The 25,781-nt window shown below is 46.0% G+C and overlaps 2 protein-coding genes across 3 annotated transcripts; one reads left to right on the forward strand and one right to left on the reverse strand.

Annotated features, from left to right (window-relative positions):
* The first annotated feature begins 1,987 nt into the window (after positions 1-1,987).
* On the forward strand, positions 1,988-8,267 carry LOC309336615 (uncharacterized protein). 2 transcript variants are annotated; one of them, XM_081852653.1, is made up of 4 exons: positions 1,988-2,170; positions 4,412-4,894; positions 5,671-5,797; positions 6,295-8,267. In XM_081852653.1, exons 2-4 carry the CDS (start codon positions 4,424-4,426, stop codon positions 7,803-7,805), a joined length of 2,109 nt encoding a protein of 702 aa, XP_081708779.1. In that variant the 5' UTR covers positions 1,988-2,170; positions 4,412-4,423; the 3' UTR covers positions 7,806-8,267. The 2 variants fall into 2 exon arrangements, with proteins under 2 accessions (XP_081708779.1, XP_081708778.1); XM_081852652.1 differs by lacking the exon at positions 1,988-2,170 and having other exon boundaries at positions 4,136-4,894.
* Positions 8,268-16,573: 8,306 nt separating this feature from the next.
* On the reverse strand, positions 16,574-24,441 carry LOC309336745 (uncharacterized protein). The gene is made up of 4 exons (XM_081853004.1): positions 24,309-24,441; positions 21,048-21,778; positions 20,477-20,603; positions 16,574-19,204 (listed from the first exon to the last, which is right to left on the reverse strand). The coding sequence occupies exons 1-4, from the start codon at positions 24,373-24,375 to the stop codon at positions 18,276-18,278; spliced, it is 1,854 nt and encodes a 617-aa protein (XP_081709130.1). The 5' UTR covers positions 24,376-24,441; the 3' UTR covers positions 16,574-18,275.
* Positions 24,442-25,781: the final 1,340 nt, after the last annotated feature.

Raw genomic sequence — 25,781 nt, forward strand, 5'->3', positions numbered from 1 at the left:
CCCCTTAGCCTTTTCTTTTCCCAAAAATATCCTGCAAGGCGATGGGTATGGATTGCTCCTCAGGGTTTACTCCAAAAGCCCTTCTTATTCATGGGTATACTGGTAAATCAGTGGAGGTTTAGGATCAGAGTTTTCCTTCTCCTCAAAGGGCTCCTTCCCCAGGTTGACGAGCCCTGCCTGCCCCTCACTTCCCTGTACAGCACATGCAGAAATCAATTTCTTGACCATTGGACCGCCCCCCCTCTTGGTCTGAGAGGCTGTCTTCACATGCAGGGGAAGCCCCTTACTCACAGAGGGTTTGAGGCCCATTGGCTCCCCTCACCTGGTTTAGCTGGGCAGTTGAAGCTGTTCCCCAGGATGTGGCCACTGTCACATGTTGACCACTTCTAGGAGCCACAAGAGAGAGCTGAGTGCAGGGTGGGGATCAAAGGTGGACAAACTACCTCAGGGGGAGCATGATGTGTCTTCCACCAGAGGTATTACCCTTCCCCTAACACCCAATACACCCCAGAGTGAATTATAGAGCCCAGGATTTTGAGGAGGAAGCCATGTGGTTTAAATGCACGGAGTGCATGCAGTCCAAGTTAGATTATCAGATAATGAGAAATAAAACAGTTTTGTTTCTTCCTTGCCTGAACTGGGGGTGGTGAGGGGTGTGCAAGTGTGTGTAGAAAGCAGCCTACCGTACAAAGGGGGGAAATTACATTCATTGCTGCATTTGGTTTTCGCCTCCACTCGTCACTGGAATATGGCCCTCGGAGGGTTGCGCAGAACAGAATCCGGCCCTTGGGGCTGGGGAAAAGTTCCTAGTCCTGGCCTCTACTAAACAGTCCTAAAAAGAGAGGTTTCCAAACTTGTTTTATGGTTACCTGTGGTGACAAGACAATAACTCAAAGCAATGAATAGCAAACTGCAATACAGTATAAGTCTCATTTGCATCTCTTGAGTGAATCACTGCTACGGGCTTGTCTATTTTCAGTCACAAGATTAAGCCTTTTGAGCAGCCTCTGGCTGTGAAAAGTTTGGGAAACACAAATTTATTGTAAGCTATAAGGATCAGGAACATTTTACCCAAGAAAACCTGATAAAAACTACCAGAGATCCTGCATTGAGCTTATCATTTTTAAGATTTTTGGGTTACAGATAGGTAGCCGTGTTGGTCTGCCATAGTCAAAACAAAAAAAATTCCTTCCAGTAGCACCTTGAAGACCAACTAAGTCAGTTCTTGGTATGAGCTTTCGGGTATCTGAAGAAGTGTGCATGCACACGAAAGCTCATACCAAAAACTGACTTAGTTGGTCTTTAAGGTGCTACTGGAAGGAATTTTTTTTGTTTTAAGATTTTTGGGGAAAGAGCCAGATTCAGCTGCCCCTGAACAATAGCAGAAGGCAGTGCAATAAGAGTTCCCACAAGCTCATTGAAGCAAGAGAACCCCCAGAACAGTGGGGTGGGGAGAAGAGGGGGGGGGGATCATTCAGTGTGGCAAAGCAGAAATCCATAGAATTGTAGAATTGGAATGGACCCCAAGGATCATCCAGTCCAACCCCTTGCAATGCTGGAATCGCAACTGAAGCATCCCTCACAGGTGGCCATCCAACCTCTGCTTAAAAACCTCCAAGGAAGGAGAGTCCACCACCTCCAGACAGAGACCATTCCACTTTAAACATCTCTTACTGGCCACCCTGGGAACCAGGGTGGCTGAACAAGCTAGGACCTTGTGCTCTAATTCTGCAAGGCTCTTCTTTATGTTTTTGCATATTTTCCCGGCAGGTTAGCCATCTCTCTCCAACTTGAATAAAATATTGGTGGGGGGAGATAAGCCTGCCCCACATAATCACATGATGCAACACACACGAAACGTTTGAATGGCAAAGCCTATTAACTGGGGGGGGGCAGCCATGTCAAATATTTTATTGGTGAAGGGACTTCGGTCCCTAGGAATTGACTCATCTCCCTCCCTTCCTCCCTCCTTCCCTCTCTCTAAGAGGGACTCATGGGGTTAAACGCACAGAGCCCTGGCGCTTAGAGCGTCCACAGAAGCTGAGGAAGGGGGAAGTGTGGCAAGAGAAACCACCTTCCTGCCCCCTCCCCTTTCCCTGAGAAACGTGGAGGAGTTTGGGAGGCTGCAGCAGAGGGGCTCAGGGTGCCTTGCAAGGGCTGCTGGGAGCAGGTGAGTCGAAGCCGAATGGATGCCTGGGTGCAGGAGCAGCAGGGGGGAGGGGGTAGATCCATAGCTGCGGGGGGGGGGAGCCCAAAATCCATGGCTGCAGAGAGAGGGGGGGGCACTTTCCAGATCAAAAGGGTGCAAATGTTGCTGTGCATATAATTGAGGCCCCTTTATTGCTCCTTCCCTCACCCTAAACCAGGGGTCAGCAACCTTTTCCAGCAGGGGGCCGGTCCACTGTCCCTCAGACCATGTGGGGGGCCGGACTGTATTTTTGGGGGGGAAATGGACGAATTCCTATGCCCCACAAATAACCCAGAGATGCATTTTAAATAAAAGCACACATTCTGCTCATGTAAAAACACGCTGATTCCCGGACCGTCCGTGGGCCGGACTGAGAAACCGATTGGGCTGCATCCGGCCCCTGGGCCTTAGGTTGCCCACCCCTGCTCTAAACAGCCCAATCAAGGGCATGGACAAACCTGTTTCTAGGTTAATGTCAAGGTGCTGGTTCTTTCCTTCAAAGCCCCACATGCCCTAGATCTCTGGAGGGGAACCCGGTTCCCTCCAGATTTTCCATTGCCTGGTACCCAAAGGAGCTGGAGCCCACCCACATCTGGAGTATGCGCCAGGTCCACCAAGGCTGGTGTCACCATTGAATAATTGTAGAGTTGTAAGGGACCCTCAAGGGTCATGCAATCCAACCCCCTACCAAGACCCCATAGCATATTTCTTCTGAGGGAAGCTGCCTCCGCTTCCAGCAAATAGATTGCCCTTGGTGAAATCAGGCACAGAACACTCTGTGGAGCTGCCCAGAACCTGTGGGGTTCATTGCCACACTACAGTCTGTTGGAGCAAGAACAGCAGGACGTCATGTGGCACCTTAAAAGGTGGCCAAATTTACCCCAGGCATTTGTTGATTTCATAGAATCATAGAATCCTAGAGTTGGAAGAGACCACAAGGGCCATCGAGTCCAACCCCCTGCCAAGCAGGAAACACCATCAGAGCACTCCTGACATATGGTTGTCAAGCCTCTGCTTAAAGACCTCCAAAGAAGGAGACTCCACCACACTCCTTGGCAGCAAATTCCACTGTCGAACAGCTCTTACTGTCAGGAAGTTCTTCCTAATGTTTAGGTGGAATCTTCTTTCTTGTAGTTTGGAACCATTGCTCCGTGTCCGCTTCTCTGGAGCAGCAGAAAACAACCTTTCTCCCTCCTCTATGTGACATCCTTTTATAGTTTTGTTTAAGGCGCAGTGAGCTGCTTTGCTGTGCTTGACAACGTGAGAGTTGCCCTGCTGGATCTGATCAAACATAAAAGGCCCATCTACTCCTGCATCCAGTTCTTCATGTGGTCACCTGGGAAGCTTGCTAGGGTTGCTTCCTCCCTGCCTCTGATACTGAGTAATGCTTACAATGTTTGGGGCTGTTTAGTTTAGAAAAAAGGCAAGTAATGGGCGTGAGGGATGGTAGAGGTTTATAGGATTGTTCATGGTATAGAGAAAGCAAACAGGCATGTTTTTCTCCCTCATAATAGCAGAATTTGGGGGCTTCTAATATAGCTGGATGTTGAAAGATTCAGGACAGGCAAACCCTGCTTAGTGCTATTGAATTCCACTCTCGGCATTTCACAAAAGCTCTAATTGTTATATTGTCCTTTTAACTATCCACTCATTATTTATTGCTGCACAGTGCAAATATTTGTTGACTGTAAGAACCTGTCCTAATATTACATTTTCCATGCAACTTGTATACCTTTATGATAGATTTAAATCACAATTGCATTGCATATAAATATCAGTGTTTGTAGAGAATAAAACAATAATTTAAAAATTGCACTGTGCTCTCATTAAAGCTCCTTTTTTCTTTTTGCATCTTGGTTATCACTGAAGAAGCAGTATCAAAGTGCAGTATCAATAAGAGAAGATTACACACACACACACTCTAAAAACAGGCATGGCAAATTCCAAAAATAATTGTTCATGTTACTGACTTACAGCCCCCAACAAAAGTATATAGCTTTGCATTTTCCTGTATTTTATTGCACCTAACATTTTATAAATATACATTTCCCCACAAAACAAAGATAATGTTGCTTTCCTTCCAACAAGCTCTCTCGATTTTACCGTATGTGCTATTTCTCATGTTTTGGTTATCTCATTTCCAACTGTCAGGGTATCCCCCCCCCCCAATCGTGGCAGATTGTTGTAAACAAGCCTCAATTTATTTTGTGTGTGGAAGCACAGCTAGGAATAAAGATGGAGGAAGAGGAACCTTCTGTAGCCGAATCAGAAGACAGCTCAGTGGCAGAAGACGGAGACAGCCAGGTAGTCCAGGTTGGGACTGAGTTTCTGACTGGGGAAGGCCCTCCACGAGTTAAGCAGGAGCCCGAGGAAGGGCTGCAGCAACGCTGGGAGAGTCAATGGCAGGATTTCCTAAAGACGGTAGAGTCACCCCCACAAGAGAGGAGCAGCTCCCAGCAGCCTGATTCATGGCCAGAGGATGACACAGTGGAATGTCAGGTCTCCTTGAAGAGAGTTGCTGACATGGAGGGGCCAGGAGGAGAGGGTACAGCTCGAACCCATCCTGATGTGTGTGGAGAGGCCCATGGAAACCTGGTCTCTTGTGTGAAAGTGAAGGAAGAGATACTGGAGGAGGAAGCTGACGTGGAGGACCAACGCCAGCACTTCCATCAGTTTTGTTACCAGGATGCTGATGGGCTGCAAGAGGTATTCAGATGACTTCAGAAACTTAGGGAAGGGGGATAGCTCAGTAGACAAGCATCTGCTTTGCATTCAGAAGGTCCCAGGTTCAATCTCTGGCATCTCCAGGTAGGGCTAGGTAAGAAACTCACCTGAAACCCTGGAGAGCCAGTCAGTGTAGCCTCTGGGCTATCTGTGAATGTGGAGAAGGGTGGATGCCAAGGGGAAGATCTCAAGAGCTGTTGATTCTAGAGCAGGTGCCAATGGGTGATGCCAGGGCAGCCAGGTGCTTGGGTCTGGTGGCTGTCAGCTAGATGGGGGTGGGTGGTGGGGTGGTGGAGAGAAGCAGTGTGGCCTGCTGTGCTTTCAAGAGCCAAGAGCGATTTGCTCTGTGGAAATCGGCAGCTGCAACTTCCTTGGTTTCATGTCATGGAAATGAACCTTCTGCTAATTGCGTAAAGGCACAGGGACTGTTTGAACCATGACAGAGCCCCAAACTGGCAAATACCTGGCTCAGACAGGCAGGTTGTCTATCTGGAGAGCTGTGATGCATCCCTGGCCATCCTGTTGCCCTAGGAAAGATAGACCTGCAAACAACTTGGAGATACCTACATGGAGACATTTCCTGCCTTCGCAATTTTAGACAGGGGTTGGGGGAATTGAGGCTCTTTATCTTTACTTCTGTTGAGCTGGCTAACTTGGCAAGGGGGACCTAAATGTAGAGGGAGTGGAAAGCAGACCAAAGCATTAATCCTTGCAAGCATTTTGTTGTGCCTTAACCATGTCTCCATTTTCTGTTTCAGATGCCAGGGGCCCTTGATGTTGTGACTGTAAAATCCCCGAAATCGGAGGAAGATCCATTGGACATCGTAAAGTTGCAGCTCCCCCTGGAGGTCAAGCAGGAGTATGACTGGGAGGCAAGCTCAGCGGGTAAGGATTTGAAGAAGGGGTGGCTCAACCAGCCTAAATACCTCCCTGGGATCTTCTTGAAGCCTCTGTAGATAGTGCAAGATGTTATATGCCAGCAGCAGTTTGCAAACAATAATGACAATGATCTCAATTCTCCAACAATAAGAATAGTCTTCTCTGGCGATCACTCATAGCTGAGAAAGATTGTCTTCCATGAACACGGTCTTAACAGTGAGTCCATAAGTGACTGCGGAGGCCAATTCTGGATCCACACGTCCTTTCTGGGTGGGAGTTGATCACGGTGAGGGTTTGCCAAATGTTCCTTCTAACACATTTTGCAGCAGTAATCGTAATAAAACTGATAATCTCAGTTTATTGATTGTGTGGAGTGAGAGGGGGGTGGATCTGGGTGACTAGAATCCTGAAAGGGAGTACTCTGTGTTGATACATTATGTTGCAGGATTTATGAGTTCTTACAATACTTACAAAATAAATAAGTGGGTCTCTCTTTGTTTCAGAATATGATGGTCAGGTACTGAAGAACGAGGAAGAGACCTTTGAGCTGGAAAAACCTGGGGACATGGATGCCTGTGGCACACCGTTGGAAAGAGCTGAAGGAATGTTTTTCTGGGGGCCTGGGATGGAAGAAAAGTCTGGAAGTCAACAGGGGGTAGACTGGCACTTGAGGAAGAGTGTAAAGCAAGGCTTCCTGTATGGGGAAGGGGGCCAAAACTTTTATGAAACGACCTTCCCATTTAGGAAAAAGCCGAGTTCCAACAGTGGACAGCAATGTAACCTGGACATTGATCTGCCTGAGGGTCAGCAAATACAAGCAAAAGATAAACTGCATAAATACACACTTTGTGGTAAAATCTCTAACAGCAGCAAAGCATCCCTGCTTCCCCACGAGAGGACTCCTGCCGGAGGGAAGGCGTACATCTGCTCTGAGTGCGGGAAAAGCTTCAGCTGGAGAACAAACCTTATTAAACACAAGAGAATCCACACGGGGGAGAAACCGTACAAATGCCCGAGTTGTGGCAAAAGCTTCAATGCAAAATCCACCCTGATCAAACACGAGCGTTCACACACGGGGGAGAAGCCGTACGAGTGCACAGAGTGCGGAAAAGCCTTCGGCGAAAAGGGGATACTTGTTAAGCACCTGAGAATCCACACGGGAGAAAAGCCCCACAAATGTTCAGACTGCGGCAAGAGCTTTATTGAGAGGGGCGCCCTCATTAAACACGAGAGGACCCACACGGGAGAGAAGCCCTACGAATGTCCCGACTGCGGGAAAACCTTCCGGATCAGCTGCCACCTTAAACTCCACAAGAGGACGCACACCGGTGAGAAGCCGCACAAGTGCTCCGATTGCGGTAAAGGCTTCAGTGAGAGAGCCTCTCTGGTGAAACACGAGAGGACCCACACGGGAGAGAAGCCATACGAGTGCTCCGAGTGCGGGAAAAGCTTCCGGATCAGCTTCCAGCTCGTGATTCACAAAAGGACCCACACGGGCGAGAAACCACACGAGTGCTCTGACTGCGGCAACAGCTTCAGGGAGATCGCCTCCCTTATCAAACACAAGAGAACGCACACAGGAGAGAAGCCTTATGAGTGCACCGAGTGCGGGAAGAGCTTCAGGACCAGCTTCCAGCTGAAGACCCATAGAAGGACACACACCGGAGAGAAGCCGTATCACTGCCTGGACTGCGGGCAAAGCTTCAGCCAGAGATCGCGCCTCGTCATACACAAGAGGACCCACACCGGGGAGAGACCATACGGCTGCTCCGAGTGCGGGAAGAGCTTCGTCTCCAGCTCTCACCTTCGGAAACACACCATCGTGCACACGGGAGAGAAGCCCCACCGATGCTCATACTGTGAAAAAAGCTTCAGTAAGAAATCCAACCTTGTTGTGCATGAGAGGATCCACACGGGAGAAAAGCCGTACGAGTGCTTGGTGTGCGAGAAAAGGTTTTGTAGCTCCTCTGTTTTTCATAGGCACATGAAAATCCACCCAGGAGAGGCATCCTAGGGATATTCACGTCCTAGGGAAGAGTTTGGCATATGATCCAGAGAACTGAGGGGAACATAATGTAATGTCACTGGAATGGGGTGATAATGCAAAGGGAAACTTGTTTCAGGAACTGTCTAAATAGCCACCCATGGGTTTGTTGTTGTTGTTGGTCTCTGTCTGTCTCGGCCACCTGCCTGTCTTGGAACAGTGGCCATAGCTCAGTGGTAGAGTATGTCTTGCAAGCAGAGGAACCAAGGTTCATTCTCTGGTATTTCCAGGTAGTTCTGGAAATCTGTCTGAATCCCTGGAAAGCTGCTGCCAGTCAATGTGGACATTACTAAGTTAGATGGGCCAATGGTGAGTGATTAGTGCAATAATACAGCTTCCTATGTACATGATGCATTCTCTTTTCCCCGCTGTTATGGAATAAATGTATGTTTTGAGGGTGGCACGTGAACAGCCAACATCGCCTTACACAGAGTCTCAGTGTTTGCAGTTGCTCATTGTGGGCCAGTGTGGTGTAGTGGTTAAGAGCGGTAGACTCGTAATCTGGTGAACCGGGTTCACGTCTCCGCTCCTCCACATGCAGCTGCTGGGTGACCTTGGGCTAGTCAAACTTCTTTGAAGTCTCTCAGCCCCAATCACCTCACAGAGTGTTTGTTGTGGGGGAGGAAGGGAAAGGAGAATGTTAGCCGCTTTGAGACTCCTTCAGGTAGTGATAAAGCGGGATATCAAATCCAAACTCTTCTTCTCATTGGCTCTGGGTCTGTATTCTAACAGGTGTAGAGTGATTTAGATGGGAGAGGAGAACATTTTGAATTTCTGCAGTGATACCCTTGAAGACCTACAGCCGTTCTGAACTCCCTACATACTACCAGTCACTCCTCCCAGTGTGGTCAACAGCTATTTTAAACCTTTACCTGTTCAGATGTAACCGCTAAGGGTTTTCATGTTGGCTGGGGGTAATGGTGTCGAATTGGAAATTACAGTACAAAAACATCCTTGGAACTCCAAACTGCATTGGAGCCTTCATTAAGTTGGCGCCATCTAGCTGGGCTGATTGGGGCTGATGAGTTGTAATCCAAAACATCTGGCACCAGGTTGAAAAAGGCTGCTGTTCTGGATACAGTGGTACCTTGGAAGTCAAACGGAATCCGTTTGACTTCCAAAACATTTGGAAACCAAGGCACAGCTTCCGATTGGCTGCAGGAAGTTCCTGCAGAAGCCATGTTGGACATTCGGGTTCCAAAGAATGTTCACAAACCGGAACACTCACTTTTGGACTCTCTGTTGGTCTTCATATACGTAAATCTACTTCTTCTGCAGGACTGGTGACCAAAGCTTTAGAACTGGCTTCAAAATGAGCACCAGTCATCTTAAAAACATTTTTCAATCCTGTCCGTGAGCATATATAGTCACTGGAATAATTCCGTACCAACGCAGAGGGAAATGAGGTATTTTTGTTAGAGTTTGGGATCTATATTGCCGCAGAACACAGAAATGAATACTTGGGTAATGCTGTTGGTTGAAAGAACAAAGAAAGATAAGATTTAATACTCCTTGCAAACAAAGCCATTCTGAGTACAAGCTTACATGTGTCTATCATGGTTAACGAAAGGAAGATCAAACACTGATTGAAGAAGAATGAAGGAAAGCCTGGGAAAATAACACTCTACAGGGAGTGACCTAAGGAAGAATCAGTGAGGGAAGAACAGGCTGCCTCTCTACCACCTCAGTGGTTCAGATAACTTATTGCAAGTGTCATTGCTTTACTCTCAACCATCTTAGGCAACATATAAAAATGTTACATTAATACAAAACTACTAATATATATATATATTTATATATATATATATATATATATAAAAATAAAATCAATATTTGTTCATTTTCCTTCTGACACCCTGCCTCTCAGCCTCTAGGTCTTCACCCAGAGTCCAAATAAATTCTACACTATTTGCATATTTTAGGCTGCTTTTATTTATTTTTTATTTTTTTAAATAATTTTTATTGATTTTACAACATAAACAAAAAACAAATAAACATAACACGACTTCCCCGAACCTCCCCTTCACTGCATCCATATTTTAAAATTTTTAGCAATTCTTCATCCCATTTTTATATTTAATTCTCTTTAAAAAAAAAAATTCTATTTTATAAATTTCGATTTATAGCTGTAATTCTTTGTATCCAATCCCTTGACATCTTAACATTCCGAAATTTTACAACAATTTTTAAGATAGATTTTAAATTTTTTCCAGTCCTCCTCCACTGTCTCTTTCCTCTGGTCACGAATTCTGCCGGTCATCTCTGCCAGTCCCATAAATTCAGTCACCTTGGTCTGCCATTCTTCCAGAGTAGGTAATTCTTTAGTCTTCCAATACTTCGCCAAAAGGATTCTTGCTGCTGTTGTTGCATACATAAAAAAGGTCCTATCTTTCTTTGGTACCAATTGGCCGACCATGCCCAGGAGAAAAGCCTCCGGTTTCTTTACAAATGTCCACTTAAGGATTTTCTTAATTTCGTTATAGATCATTTCCCAGTAGGCCTTAATCTTTGGGCAGGTATTTTAGGCTGCTTTTATCCTTGTTTTTAGTGTTCAGATTTTGTAAGGTGCTTTTGAGTTTCATTTTTTGAAAAAAGGAACAAATACGTATTAATAATAATAATAATAATAATAATACAGTGGTACCTCATGTTACATACGCTTCAGGTTACATACGCTTCAGGTTACAGACTCTGCTAAGCCAGAAATAATGCTTCAGGTTAAGAACTTTGCTTCAGGATGAGAACAGAAATTGTGCTCCGGCGGCACAGCAGCAGCATGAGGCCCCATTAGCTAAAGTGGTGCTTCAGGTTGAGAACAGTTTCAGGTTAAGAACGGACCTCCGGAAAAAATTAAGTACTTAACCGGAGGTACCACTGTACTGGAGCTCCGTGTTGCCTGCTCTTAACTGGCAGCAGTTCTCCAGGGTTCCAGACTCCTAGCCTTACCTGGAAATAATCATTATCTTCATTTATTTGTATCCTGCCTTTCCATTTCTAAGCCATGCTCAAGGTGGCTTGCATCACCAAAGGATTTACATAAAAACAAAAACATCATAAACTTTTATGTAGTCATAAATTTGACCAAACTGCGGGAGGCAGTGGAAGACAGGAGTGCCTGGCATGCTCTGATCCAGGGGGTCACGAAGAGTCGGACACAACTAAACAACAACAACAAAGTGAAGGAAAACATCTCAATAAGTGTGGCGTTCGTACGGAGCCCCCAGTCGTCTCACAGACTATTGGCCCGTACACCACTAATCCGCTGCCACCAACCAGGTTCTCCCCGGTAAATCACTTAGTCAGGTTTTTACAAACACAAATAAACTTTAACTGCATTCAAAACGTTGTTACTCTTTACCTTCTTAGTCTTATTTTATCCTGTCTCTCTTCTACCTCCCCTCACACAAGAACCAACTGCACTAACTGTCTCTCTATTTCCAACTGTCTGCCAACTGCTTTCCCAACTGCCTTTCCCAACCAACCAACTCAAACCTCCAGCTAAGCCCTTTTATAAACAGGTAGGCTCAGCCTCTGGTTTTTCTATTGGTCTACCTGTTAACTCTCTCTCCCCCTGTACAGACATTTTAAAAAAAGTGGGCAAACGCCGCAATAAGCATCAGGGCTGGCCTAAGACATTTTGGCACTTGAGTCAAACCCCAAAATGGGGCACCCCCCTTCCCCACCAGGGTGGGTGAAGATCAATATCAGGGACAAAGGGGTGGGAGTGGGGAGAAAGATCAAAATTGGGATCTGCTGATTTTATTACATATTGTTTCATATTGTCTTGTTTTAATATGTATTCATGATGGGGCTTCAGCCTTTCTACAGAACCTTTTTTCCACACAGAAGGTGGGATAAAAATATGTAAATAAACGAATACCAGTAATTATGAAAGGTCATGGTGGTTTGATCCAAGGTTTCATTTCTATTCCACCTTCCCTTCAGATTTTATTTATGCATTAAATTTGCATGCTGTCCTTTATCTCAGGGTGGTTCACAGCATAAAAATCCTTTATCACAGGGTGGTTCACAGCATAAAAATACAAGATCAGAACACAAAATGCAAAATAAAAAGAAGAACCAAACAATGGACTCGATGGCCCTTGTGGTCTCTTCCAACTCTATGATTCTATGATTCTATGAAATGGATAACCCTCCTCGACCCCACTCCAAAGAACTGGAGGTGGTGAGTGCAATTCAGTGTGCAGCTAAAGAGATTGTTCTGTCAGTGTAAGAATTTCTGCTTCCCCTGCGGAGCAATATCCCTTCTCTTCCCCTCCCACCAAACGCTGATCTGGGGGTTCTCTTAACACTCCAGGGTGTATTTGGGGGAGATGGGAAAGGGCGGGTTTCCACTAGCACAGAGCTTTCCAAACTTTTCATGTCGGCGACACACTTTTTAGACACGCATAATTTTGCGACACGGCAATTCAGTTTTACTAGCAAACCAGAGGTTAAACTAACCCCTTTCCAGCCGACAAAGTTTGGAAAGCTCTGCACTAGCAGAATGGGGTCATTGAATTCAGCCAAGAGTATATATTTTGGTTTGCCTCTTTTCCCTGCACTTTGTTTTATCCTTACAACAACTCGTGTGAGTTGGGTTAGCTGAGAAGGGAGTGGCCCAAGTCAAGCTGTGAGCTTCCTCTGGCAGGTCCTTGTCCGACACCCCACCACCCTGGCTCCCTCTGTCATGATTAAGTCTGAGGGCAGAAACTGGAAAGTGCTGGAAGATTCTAGATTCATTGCATAAGATTCATTTCTTATGCAAATATTGTTTTGAGTATCTCAAGGCCACGCTGTTCGGGACAGTAAAACAAGGGGCTATGACATCCCTGTCACGATCCCCTCCTCCATTACACCTGTGTAACATGTTTCAAAATGCAATGAGTTGTATTGAATGAAGCGCCTTTGGCATTCTGCTGCCGCAGCAGGACTTCCATTTCCTCTCCCCCAGTCTGTTCCGGAAGGCCCCACCCTCAGGTGGGACAGGGTCTTAGGGCAGCCCTGGTCCCAACATCATTATGAGACACCATTGCCATGGCACCCTCTGTCAGTGGCAGCAGGGGCACCCACGGGTTTTCCAATGGGGTGCAAAGTTAAAAGTTTGAAAGGAAGGAGCAAGTGAGTTTTTCTTACACCAAAATTGAGAAAAATTGAGCCCACTGCTTTGACTTCATGTCTCAGCTTGTACAAATGCAACTGACTCTTTTAAAAAAATGAAAGTGGGAATCTGGGGATTATAGTTCATCCAGGGGAGCAACGGTTCTCCTCCCCACTTGAGCAAAATTTTATTGCTGTTTTGCAGTATTTTAAAAATTTTCCCTTGCATTAGTGCTATTTGCTGCTGTGAGCACGATTCTGAGAAAAATATCCTACAAAAATAACAGATATGTTTCTGCCTGGTTTCGAACCAGGGACCTTTCGCGTGTGAGGCGAACGTGATAACCACTACACTACAGAAACTGTGCCCTGCTCTCTGTCTTTGCTTCTTCCCCCAGCTGAAAACACGCCTTTATTGTGCAATTTCCCCAAGCTTGAGTGTAAGATCCCACCTCAGTAAGATCTTCACCTCCCTGGAGATGGATAGGGAGCAAAAAAACTTCACTTGCTAGGCCAGGCAGAAAACTCTGTGGAGGCCCAGTCCCTCTGCAAATGCCTTTTCAATATAAACAACAACTCCTGTCTGGCAAACGGATTCCCTTACAGAAAATTGATTTAAGGGACTAAGGAAAATCTTGGCTATTTAAAAAGCCGTTTGGTTAAATGTATTTCCTAGTCTGAGGTCCACACTACTTGTGCTGTGTCTGAGTAGTTTACCCTTTGCCCCACTCCGTTCCAAGAGCAATAGCTTGGAACAAATGTCGATCTGAGGAAAACAGGAATTGCTGTTTCCTCCGACTGAGTGCTAAAGAGTGTGTTTTCCTGGTGGGGAAGCTGAGGCACAAAAGGAAGTGTGGATAATCCCTCAACTGAAAATGTTGAGGTTCTTGACTTATGTTTTGTTTTTATTGTATTGCTGTAGAAATACGGTCATAGGAAGAAAGGGACATATTCCTCCTAGTTTCTGACTGCAGACCTTGCACATGTGAGGCGAATGTCTCTTTTGGGAAGAACATAGAATCATAGAATCCTAGAGTTGGAAGAGACCACAAGGGCCATCGAGTCCAACCCCCTGCCAAGCAGGAAACACCATCAGAGCACTCCTGACATATGATTGTCAAGCCTCTGCTTAAAGACCTCCAAAGAAGGAGACTCCACCACACTCCTTGGCAGCAAATTCCACTGTCAAACAGCTCTTACTGTCAGGAAGTTCTTCCTAATGTTTAGGTGGAATCTTCTTTCTTGTAGTTTGGAACCATTGCTCCGTGTCCGCTTCTCTGGAGCAGCAGAAAACAACCTTTCTCTCTCCTCTATGTGACATCCTTTTATATATTTGAACATGGCTATCATATCACCCCTTAACCTCCTCTTCTCCAGGCTAAACATGCCCAGCTCCCTTAGCCGTTCCTCATAAGGCATCGTTTCCAGGCCTTTGACCATTTTGGTTGACCTCCTTTGACCATTTTGGTTGGATTGAAATGGAATAAACACTTAAATAAAAAGCAGGGGAAGGATTGCACCAGCCGGGACTCGAACCCAGGTCACAAGGTTGGGAACCTTGTATGATGCCTCTACACCACTGATGCAGCTAGCAAAGATTTACCATACTTTCTACCCAGAGAAGGAAGCCAGCAGGAAAATGTCAGGCAGTTGCTCAGATCTTCTCACACGCAATAGAAACGTGTAAATTTTGCCCTCAGATTCTTGCTGTGCATCCCTTCTTGCCTGCTTGCATTTCTTTTGCCAAAGTTTGTTTCCCTTTTGGTCCCCTTCAACTGGTCCAGGCTTCCATTTTCTGTAAGAAGCCTCCTTGACCCTCAGAGCTTCCTTGACTCTGCTCATCAACCACACTGGCATCCCCTAGGACTCGGCAGCACCTTTCCTGATCTGGGGTGCACATTCCAGCCGGGTTTTTTTATTATTGCCACTTTGAATAGCCCCCAAGGATTTTGGAGCAATGTGTCCCTCTCAACCTTCCCTTTACAAATACTTTCATTTCTGAGAAGCTGAAATGGAGTAATGAAATTTGGAGTCTCACATGGTGGCGTGAAGAAAACCCTGGTGGTCTAGTTTTCAGGACTTGGCGCTCTTACAGGGTTGATTTCTGGCCAAGGAAAGGGCTTGCTCTCTCCTGGAAGTGGAGCTCTTGCAGCAGCACTGCCTTGTAGCCATGCTTGGGCTGGGTTTCTACAGAAAATGTGCCCAGGCATATTTCTATGTAGCCTTCTTAGCGCAGTAGGCAGCGCGTCAGTCTCATAATCTGAAGGTCCTGAGTTCGAGCCTCAGAGAAGGCAGCTTGTAGTTCTCTTTGTTTTGTATTTTTTGTATTTTGCAAAGGGTGTGTAGTCCTCTGCTCTCTGAGCAAAAGGTTCAGCTGGAGGCTCTGGGTGTCAGTCTTGTGAATGTAGGGACAGGATTGTTGCTTCAGGTGTGAGAGGGTATGAGTGAAGGCCGAGGTAAGCCCCTGTGCTTGAGCAGAGCAAATTACACTTTGAAAAAAGAATAAGGCTCATCAGGTGAAGGAAGGGAGGGATGAGAAACACCTTCACCATCCATCCCTGATGGTCTAGTGGTCAGGATTTGGCGCTTTCACCGCCACGGCCCGGGTTCGATTCCCGGTCAGGGAATCTTTTTGCTAGGGAGAAGGAGCAATGGCTTTGCTGTGGTTCGTGTTCTATAGGTCACATTGAGGGATTCAGAAATAAATTTGGTTAAAGGAGGCCTCTATCTTGCCATTCTTCCTGGTGGTCTAGTGGTTAGGATTTGGTGCCCTCACTGCCAAGACCAGGGCTTGATTCTCATTCAGAGGATGCTTTATTTTCTCTATTTTGAGGCTTTTTTATTAGTTGTTTTACACAGAGAAATAACGCCAATCAACATCCCCCCTCCATTACCTCCCTCACATACTTTCCACAATCAATTATTGGTTGCAAATGGACCCCTGTTCCATCACAAGAATTAATACAACCATCTCAGCAATTCTCACCAATCTTCTGCTGTAAAAGGTTAAAGGTGTGCCTATTTAGTATATATTGAGGCTCTAATTATCACTGACTGCAACATTTCTCTGATAAAAATAGGGGCATCCTAAGGAAATGCGGAACATTCCGGGACAGAGGAGATAGATCTTTCCACCCAAAAAACTGTGGGTTTTTTTTTTTTTTAATTATTTTTATTGAAACTTCTTACAATGGTCTTGAGTGTTTCAATAAAATACACAGGAACAATAATAAAAGAGGGCAGGAGGTTAAAAAATAAATGAGAATGAATAGATGTCCATGATCAGCCTCAGACAGCGTGGCCAATGCATCAGGAACGATGGTAGTTTGAGCCCCAAAACATCTGGAGGGCCACAGGCCTCCTTCCCCTGGTATAGAAGCTAAAGAAAAAGTAAATTAGGGGCACAGACTAAATATTGTCCTTTACCTTTCTGACTCATCTCAAAAACTTAAAACCAGTAAGCGCTGGGTTCCATCTTGGGTTAATACCATTAGTGGAACACTCATTAAAATTTCCACTACAGTGGTACCTCGGGTTAAGTACTTAATTTGTTCCAGAGGTCCGTTCATAACCTGAAACTGTTCTTAACCTGAAGCACCGCTTTAGCTAATGGGGCCTCCTGCTGCCACCGCGCCGCCGGAGCACGATTTGTTCTCATCCTGTAGCAAAGGTCTTAACCCAAGGTACTAACCTGAAGCATCTGTAACCTGAAGCGTATGTAACCCGAGGTACCACTGTATAATTAGATTCCTTAGGATGTGACCTCAGATAGTAATGCAGATTTTAATGCTATAGACCTTTTTTTTGGATGGGTATTTTTGCATAATTCCAGGAGTGGAGGAACCTGTAGTCCAGTGTTGTTGGACTCCAACTCCCATCAGCCGGAACCAGTATGATGGTCAGGCATGGTGGGACTAGCAGTAAAATAAAATAAAAAATATAGAGGGCCACAGGTTCCTGGTATCTGAGGAATTTTGGCTCAATTGTTAAACCACTCTGTGTAGCTCTCAGCAAACAAGCTACAGGTCCCATAATTCTTTGAGGGAAGAGATGATTGTTTCAAGTGGTATCATAGTACTTTGACTGCATGGTATGTTTGTAACCTCTGACTCTGTGACAAGGATGGGGAGCCTGTAGCTTTCCAGATGTTGCTGGACTACAAATGACATCATCCCTGGCCAATGGCCATACTGGCTGAGCCAAATGAGATTTGGGAGGGTGCCAACAACATATGTGGGGCTCAGGAGCCCAGTTATGTCACCCCTTGTCTGCAGAGCTGGCAGCCTCTCACCCTTTTTTGAACACTCTCCCTTGTGGATTGTTCCCTCAGCCTCCTCTCCTCTCCTTGGAAGTCCTCTGGGAAGCTGCTGCTGCTGTCCCTGGTCGCTGATCTTCTCCCCTGCCCCAAAGAGAGGTGCCTCTCAGAGACACCATTCCCTTGTGGAACTTATGGAATTTGTGGAGCTGGCCCGTGAATCCACTGGATGACATTGCGGAAGAATGTTGCCTCAGGGGAGTGAGGAAAATCTCAGGGATGATTCACACCCTGGCCGGCACTTTCTTAATCTCCTGCCCTTGGGCATAAGATATAGAAGCATGATTAGTCGCACCAACAGGGTAAAGAACAGCTTCTATCTGTGGGCTGTTAGGCTGCTGAATGAAAAGATAACAACAGGTCAACTGACTTTCGGGTTTGGTGGGTGTGCGTCAGTAAACGAGGGGAATTAAGACTAAGAGAGCTGAGTGGGGGGTTGCTCATGTAATCTTACTGTATACAAGTTGTACAAGTGACAATAAAGTATTTCAATTTCAGTTATAGCCAGGGCTGTTGCAATAAACAGCTGTGCGAGCCTTTGGGAAGCAGAGATAAGAGAGGGCATCAGAGGAGGGAGGGAAAGAAGAGAGGGACAGAGGCCAGGGTTGCCTGTGGCACCCCTGACCACCATTCAAGGCACTCCAGGTGCCACAGCACCCTGGTGGAAAACCACTGGCCTACAGCACAAAGGTAAGAATTACATCCATTGCTTCTGACCCTGCCCACCATGGACATGCGGCCCTTAGAAGGTTGTGCACAATGGAATGCGGCCCTCGGGATGAAGACGCTTCCCCGCCCTCGCAAGGAACCTTTTATAATGTGAAGTTCCAGGTTTCATACATCAACCATTTCCAACATCCCGTTAAAGATGACCACACCTTTGTTGCTAATTTTTACATGACAGTTCTATGGTTTTCTTTATTTTTAAGGGAAACATTCTTTTAAAAAATTAAATTCTGCATTTGTACTTTGAGGGAATCACATTGCCTTTCGGCAGCTGAATGCCTCATCCTCTCTGACAACTCTTAACATCCAGGGGGATTGGCTCCCACGTGGATTTTCTCATGTCTACGCAGATCACTTCGATTAAGAAACCTCTGCTCACACGACGAACATTGATAGGGTCTCTCTCCTGTGTGGATTCTCCTGTGTATCAGAAGGTACCCTTTCTGAATGAAGCTTTTCCCGCAATCCGTGCACGTGTTTGGTTTCTCTCCCGTGTGGATCCTCTCGTGTGTCAGGAGGGACGAGCGCCGAGTAAAGCACTTCCCACACTGGGTGCACCTATAGGGGGTCTCGCCCGTGTGGGTCCTCCGGTGGATGACGAGCTGCAGTCTCCGGCTGAAGCTCTGCCCGCAGTCGGAGCAGTTGTATGGCTTTTCGCCCGTGTGGATTCTCTCGTGATTGATGAGGTTGCACCGGATGCTGAAGCGCCTCCCGCACTGTGCACACTCGTAGGGCTTCTCTCCTGTGTGCATTCTCTTGTGCCTCACCAGCGTGGACTTCCGGTTGAAGCTCTTGCCGCAGTCCAGGCACGTGTACGGCTTTTCTCCAGTGTGGGTCCTCTCGTGCACGACCAGGTTGGCCTTGCAGTTAGAAGTCTTCCCGCAATACAAGCATTTGTATGGCTTCTCGGCCATTTGCACGGCCTGGCTGAAGCTCCTGTCCTCGGACTGCTCTTTCTTTATCTTCAACTTGACGATCTCCTCCTGGAAGGGACTTTCATCTAAGCCGGCGCCCACTTCATCGTAATGATAAGCCTGTTTGGCTGCCTTCCCAGGGTTGTTTTCCCAAGGACCTCCCGGCACCAGGGGACTTCCTGGCATCAGCCCCATGTCAAGCCCCTGGAAGAAATCCCCTTTGGCTCTTTCCAGGGATATTCCACAGAGGTCTGTCTGCTCAGGTCTTTCCAGCTGGAATGTCTCCTCTTCATTCTCCTGTTCTTGCCCATCACCTTCAAAATGGGGGGAAAGAGAGGAAAATCATGGCACAATAAGTAGAGGCTTGTAGAAATTCCCCATCCCTGTTCCATTACTTTCTGTCCCTCAGTTTTTAGAGGCACCCCCCCCAATAATCCTGGGGGCCATAGTTTGTTAAGGGTGCTCAGAACTGTAGTCTCTTTTGTGCAGAGGAGGGCAACCAAGATGATCAAGAGTTTGGAAACAAACATTAAACGGAACAGTTAAGGGAACTGGGTATTTTTAGACTGGAGAAGAGGAGGCTGAGAGGAGATAAGATAGCCATCTTCAGATATCTCAAGGGCTGTCATATGGAAGAGGGAGGAGGCTTGTTTCCTTCTGCTCTGGAGGGAAGGACCAGAACCACTGGCTTCAAGTCACAGGAAAGGAGATTCTGACTAAACACCGGGAAGAACTTTCTGAGAGTAAGAGCTGTTCAACAATGGAAGAGGGTGGACTCACCTTCGTTTGAGGTTTTAAAACAGAGGTTTAAAATTATTCCTGCATTGCAGGTGATTCAAGCATATTTGTTTATTCATTTCATATTTATTTCATAAAATTTATACACCGCTTGACCTGTGGTTGAACTGTTTAATTATTATTTGCTGAAGTTTAATTTTACTGTTTGCTACAGCGGTACCTCCGGTTATGAACTGAATCCATTCCAGAGGTCCGTTCATAACCCAAAACCATTCTTAACCTGAGACGCACTTTCACTAATGGTGCTTCCTACTGCACACACGCCTCTGGCGCACGATTTCTGCTCACATCCCAGGGCAAAGGGCGCAACCAGGAGAACTACTTCCGGGTTAGCGGAGCTCATAACCCAACGCATAACCCAGAAGCGTTCATAATCAGAGGTACCACTATATTAGATTCTGATGGATTGTTGAATGTTGCTTTGTTTGATATAAGTTGTTTGTTTTAAAGTTATTGTGACTTTTATATTGGATCAGATTTTTACAATTAATGTTTGATGTTTTATTTCGTTTTTATGTCTTGGAAGCTGCCAAGAGCGGCTTGGGCAACCCAGCCAGATGGGTGGGGTATAGATGTATTATTATTATTATTATTATTATTATTATTATTATTATTATATTTATTACTATTATTGACTGCAAAAAGCACCTCTCAAAGATGACCTTTGAGCCCCTTCCAACCCTACAATTCTATGATTCTGTGATGGTTTTGTTCTAACCCCATTGTAGGACACAGCATTTTTATTTGTGTTTTAACAACTAGCAATTAAAAGTCTTGTGAATTCTTACCGAAGAAACGGGATTCTCCATCACCCTCCTGCTTGGCTTCCATGGAGAGCTGCATCTTCCCGGGGGCCCAGGAGTCCTGTTCTGAAGTAGGGCTGCTGACAAATGAGCTTATTGACAACCCTGACTCCTGAAAAAAAAAGTGAACGATAACAAAGGATAATAAGGAGGTTAACAATATCGGTGCAGATGGCTTAATGACAAGGATGTTGGTAGGACATTGTGGTGCAGAAAAGTAAAAGAATGATAATTTACAGTGACAGATTTGGAATTTATTTTGCAATGTTATTAAGGTTGTTTCAGGCTTCTATGTATATTCTCTCGCACATGTACAGGGACAATGGCAGCTGTAGTTCATCCACATCTGGAGGGCCAAAGGTTCCTCACAATGGACGTAAGCAAACACATGTGGCCATCCCATCTATCTTGGGGCCAAACTAGATTATTTTATTTTTTTAAAACCCAGAGCTTGAGGAATTGCCGCATCCATTTCTCTGCCCCTCACGCCAATAGACGGCATCCCTGCCCTATTTTCTGGGTTCTCTCAGGGTTTCCCAAACGCTAAGACACTCACCTTTCCTTCCCACCCTTCCGACTTCAGGAGGAAATCTTCTGCCAGGACGACTGCCTCGCTGCAGGTCTCCGGGCCCTGTTCGCCGACCCAGCTCTGCATTTCCAGAGGCAAGATGCTCAGGAACTGCTCCAGAATCAGCACTTCCAGGATCTGGTCCTTGGAGCGTTTCTCTGGCTTCAGCCATTGGTGGCAAAGCTTCCACAGCTGCTTGCAAACATCCCGGGGCCCCTCAGCCTCCTCATAGCAGAAGCGCCGGAAGCACTGGCGTTGTGTCTCTGAGTCGGCGGCGTCTTTGCTCGCTGTCTCGTCCTTCCCTTTCCCTGAAGAATCCAGCCCTCTGCTCGGTTTCTGAGCTCCCCGGAGGCCCAGCACGGTTGCAGTTGCCCAGTCTGCTTTCGGCCACTGGCTGGCCCCAGCTATTTCCTTGAAGGAGGCCTGGAACTCCTTCGTGTCTGCCTCAGAGATGGGCTCAGGTAGCCTGAGGTGCCTCCAACCTGAGCAAGGGGATTCCACCGTCTTCAGGAACTCCTGCTGCTGGTTTTCCCAATGCTGGTGCAAACCTTCCTCTGGCTCCTGCTTCACTTGTGCTGGGCCTTCGCCAGTCAGGAACTCTTTGATGGTCCCGACTTGGACAACCTGAGTCTCCCTTTCGCCTGCCTCCAGCTTCTCCTGGGATCCCAGTTCTGCTTGGTCCTGCTCCTCCATTTTTATTTCTGGCTGGAGTACCTGGGCTGAAAAGGAAATTCAGTTCTTGATCAAGAGCAAAGCATTAAGAACATAAGAAGACTTAGCTGGATCCAGCCAGTGGCCCATCTAGCCCAGCATCCTGTTCCCATACTGGCCAACCAGATGCCTGTGGGAAACCGGCAAGCAGGATTGGAGCCCAAGAGCCCTGCCCTAATAAATTATTTATTTATTTATTTATTTATTTATTTTATTATTATTATTATTATTATTAAGCCCTTTCCTCTGGGAATTTGCCTAATCCTCTTTTTATGCTTTTTATTTATTTTCCCACACGGCAAAAATTATACATTCCAAATAAAACACAAAAGAAACAACAAATTTCCAAATAAACCAATATATACAAGTCCTTAAATTCCTAAAAGAGACTTCTATTGTTTAAGTTTTTTTCTTAATTCACAAATTCTTAATTTCTCCATATGACTTCCAACCTCCTCATTGAGGATCCATGCTTTTTCTTATTATTATTATTATCACTGCTTCAGTATTCCTTATCTCCATTTCTTTCTTTTGTTTTGTCTCATGTATTCTTAATCTAACTTGCAGCTTGGGGAGTTTAGTCAAAACATGTCCAGGTTTTCACTTGTGGACGATGTTTAATTAAATATTCTTTATAAATGCCCCATTCATTTTTATACCTTTGGGTTGGCTCTCTCCTAATTATCTCAGTTAATTTAGCTAATTCAAGATTATTTTCTAATCCTCTTTTAATGCCATCTAGATGGGTGCCCATCACTGCCTCCTGTGGGAGCAAGTGCCATAGTTTAATTAAGCACTGCAGGAAAAAGTGCTTTCCTCCATCCTGAAACTTCCAGGGAGGAAGGTTGCAATCACCGCAACACAATCCTGCACATCTCCCTACGATCTGCAGGGGAGACCTTGGTGGAACTGCAGGGGAGACCACTGGGAACTGCCTGGTTGGCAGTGACTCAGGTGACAGGGCCTTCTTAGCAGTGGCTTCCCATTTGTGGAATGTCCTCCCTAGTGAGGTGCACCATTCTCCTTCATTATTAACTTTTAGGTGAAAAGTGTTCCTCTTTACCCAGTCATTTGATGGCTGAAAATATTAGTTTTGAGAGTTGGCGATTGCTTTTAGTTCTTAACTTTTTTTTAAAGGCTGCTTTTAACCATTTATAGAAGTTTTGATTGTATTGTTTTGGTACTGACGTGTTTTCCACCCTGGGCACTTTAGGAGGAAGCTGTGGGATATAACTAATAAATAGAGAAATTGAAGTTCTGTTCAGAAGTAAGCCTCATTTAGGCTCCTGATATCTGTAAGGCTGTCTCGCTCGTAAAGATTCACTTCTTTACTCTGACAGTCTAGGGCAGTTGTGTCCAAACTTTTTTTTAAAGAGGGCCAGATTTGATGAAGTGAAGGGCCATGAGGGCCAACCAAAGTTGTTGACTTTTTAAAGGATTGAGCTTTTTTTAGGATTGAAGTTGCTGAGGTTTTTTTAGGATTTTACTCCAGGAAATAAACTGCCATGGGGGCCGGATTAAACCAACCAGCGGGCCAGATTAGGCCCCAAAATGGACTTTGGACATGCCTGGTCTAGTGGAAAGGGTTATGGAATCACAAGTAGAGATGGAAGGGACCACAAGGGTCATGTGAGGGTCATGCAATGTAGGGATCTTTCACCAAACATGGGGCTCAAACGCACGACTCTGAGATTGAGTCTCATGCTCTACCGAGGTCGTAGCTCAGTGGTAAAGGTTCTTCATTCCTGCATTGCAGGGGGTTGGACTAGATGATCCTCAAGGTCCCTTCCTACTCTATGATTCTTTTTTCATACCATGCAATAACCACAGCAGAGTTGCCAACGCAAGACAGTCAGCAACCCCCAGAACTGACCCTGGTGTTTCCGCACAATCCTGTCCCATTCATGTGTGAAGTGGGAATGCAGTGGAGAACCTTATTTTAACACCCAAAATGGGTGTGTGTGAAACAGCCATCTTCCAAGCTGCAAGGATCGTCGAGGTAACATGTGCGTGAAGCATTTTGTGCGCTCGGAACATGATATCATAATGTGCAGTTACTGCTACGCTTAAGGTTGCCAACTTTCCAGGCACCTCCGCTCCTGTGCTTTTAAATGGCATGCAATGACGCTCGCCGGCGCCTTCATGCCACAAAGCTTCGCTGTTTTGATTTCTGCCACCTGCCTCTGTCAAAGGCAGAGGAGCAGGCCTGACTTGGTTCCCCTCTGGATAAGTTGGCAACCCTGGCTGCCAACTGACCTGTGGGAAAGCAGCTTGGCCTGCTCCTGTGCCTTTAACAGCAGCCTGCCATTCAAGAATCAGCTTTCTGCAGCAAGGGAGATAAACGCAGTTGCAAGCTGACTGCTGCACATCGAGCCCCTGGCAGAAGGCAGAAGGCATGCTGGCGACGGTAAAAGGGAAATCTGGGAACATCGCCCTCTGCAGCTTTTCACCACGGTTCCTGATTTCTTTTGTATCTCCCTCTTAATTGTTTTTTCTCCTTCTTTCTGTCCAGCGCCTCTGGGGGGGGGGTTAACTCACCCACTCCTTGAACCTTGGTCATTGTTGCAACCTCTGGCAAGAGATCTGCAGCCCCCAATGGCTCCATCCAAGAGGCAAAAACCCCTGGAGGGAAGGAGGAAGGTGGTGGATCAGGAAGGTGCCTCAGCTTAGGTCACAAGTTTGCATGCTCCTCTAGCCGGCACAGCTCTCTGTGTTTAACTCCTTCAGGGCAAAGGCACATAAAACAGTCAGGCATCCTGAAACATGAATGGGAGCAGAGGTTGCACGTGAGTCCCTGGGTGACCTCTCCCCGCTCTGGCAATTTGATGCCCTGCGTTTTGTCCTGTTCCAGGCTGCCTACTTAAAATGCCCACGTGGAATTGCTAGAATTGCGAGGTTTAGCCCTTTCTCTGGGACTTTAATAGTTAAATCTCAGGGAGAAGGGGAATGGTTCATTCTTGTCTCTCTTAACAGCGCATTCATGCGCATGCATGTGCATGCACAATAAGGCCCAGGCTGCTTTTCCACGGGCTGCAGCTGCTGCTGAGACAGATTTGGAACTATTGACCTCACAGTGGCAAGGAAATGGACTTTTCCCAGCAGTTCTGTAACCTCAAAGTGGGGGGCGAAAAACGCTGGACTTTTAAATCTGCGAAGGTGGCCTGATTCATATGTAATGCAAAACCATGGTTCGCAAGACATCCTTTATAATTTGCTTAATGTGATCATTTGGACCTGGCACAGCAGCTTAACCATGTTTTTATTAACATGACTGGGATAGCTCCGTTAGTAGAGCATGAGACTCTTAATCTCAGGTTTGTGGGTTCAAGCCCCACATTGGACCAAAGGATTCCTGCGTTGCAGCGGGTGGGACTAGATGACCCTTTGGTGTCCCTTCCAACTCTACAATTCTATTACTTGCAGGTGCAAACAGTATTGAAGGCAGGATGATGCCTTACCACCATCAGCCCAAGGCTGCGTATATACCGTGTATTTATTTTATTATTTTATTTATGGTAAAATTTAAATAATAATAATAATAATATCTTTATTGTCATTGCCCCCTCTCGGGGACAACGAAATTACTTGGCTGCTCCATCCACCCAGGTAGGGCACTCCACTCAAAATCAGAACAACTATAAAAACACTAATTAAAACAATACAGTATAATACATCACATCATTGAAAAGCACTGAGAACCCATACATTTAAAGCACCTCCCCCCCCCCATCCTGGGAACTGCAGTTCGAACCTCACAGAACTACAACTCCCACCATCCTTAACAAACTACAACTCCCAGGATTCCGGCGGCGGGAGAGGGGGCGTGGAAGGCGCTTGAAATGCTTGGTGTGCTCACAGCGCAAAAATGAACGCACAATAAAAAGGACGCCCGGAAGCCCTGCCGCTGACTTTCCCTACATCAAGCTTAAGGGGTTAAAAGCACCGAGCTCTCCTGCCTAGAGAAGGCGGAGACATTATTAATATTATTGTTGTTATTATTGTTTTTTTTAA

Source organism: Podarcis erhardii (assembly GCF_964252035.2).
Source record: "Podarcis erhardii genome assembly, chromosome: 2".
Classification (NCBI taxonomy): Eukaryota; Metazoa; Chordata; class Lepidosauria; order Squamata; family Lacertidae; genus Podarcis; species Podarcis erhardii.

Bases quoted from the DNA above. Each gene is read 5' to 3' on its own strand.
- LOC309336615 (XM_081852652.1), top strand. From the start codon at position 4,295: ATGTGCTATTTCTCATGTTTTGGTTATCTCATTTCCAACTGTCAGGGT. The intron at 4,895-5,670 runs GTATTCAGATGA...TTTCTGTTTCAG, and splicing joins ATGCTGATGGGCTGCAAGAG to ATGCCAGGGGCCCTTGATGT. The intron at 5,798-6,294 runs GTAAGGATTTGA...TCTTTGTTTCAG, and splicing joins CTGGGAGGCAAGCTCAGCGG to AATATGATGGTCAGGTACTG.
- LOC309336745 (XM_081853004.1), bottom strand. From the start codon at position 24,375: ATGGAGCCATTGGGGGCTGCAGATCTCTTGCCAGAGGTTGCAACAATG. The intron at 21,779-24,308 runs GTGAGTTAACCC...TTTCCTTTTCAG, and splicing joins GACCAAGGTTCAAGGAGTGG to CCCAGGTACTCCAGCCAGAA. The intron at 20,604-21,047 runs GTGAGTGTCTTA...TTTTTTTTTCAG, and splicing joins CGGAAGGGTGGGAAGGAAAG to GAGTCAGGGTTGTCAATAAG.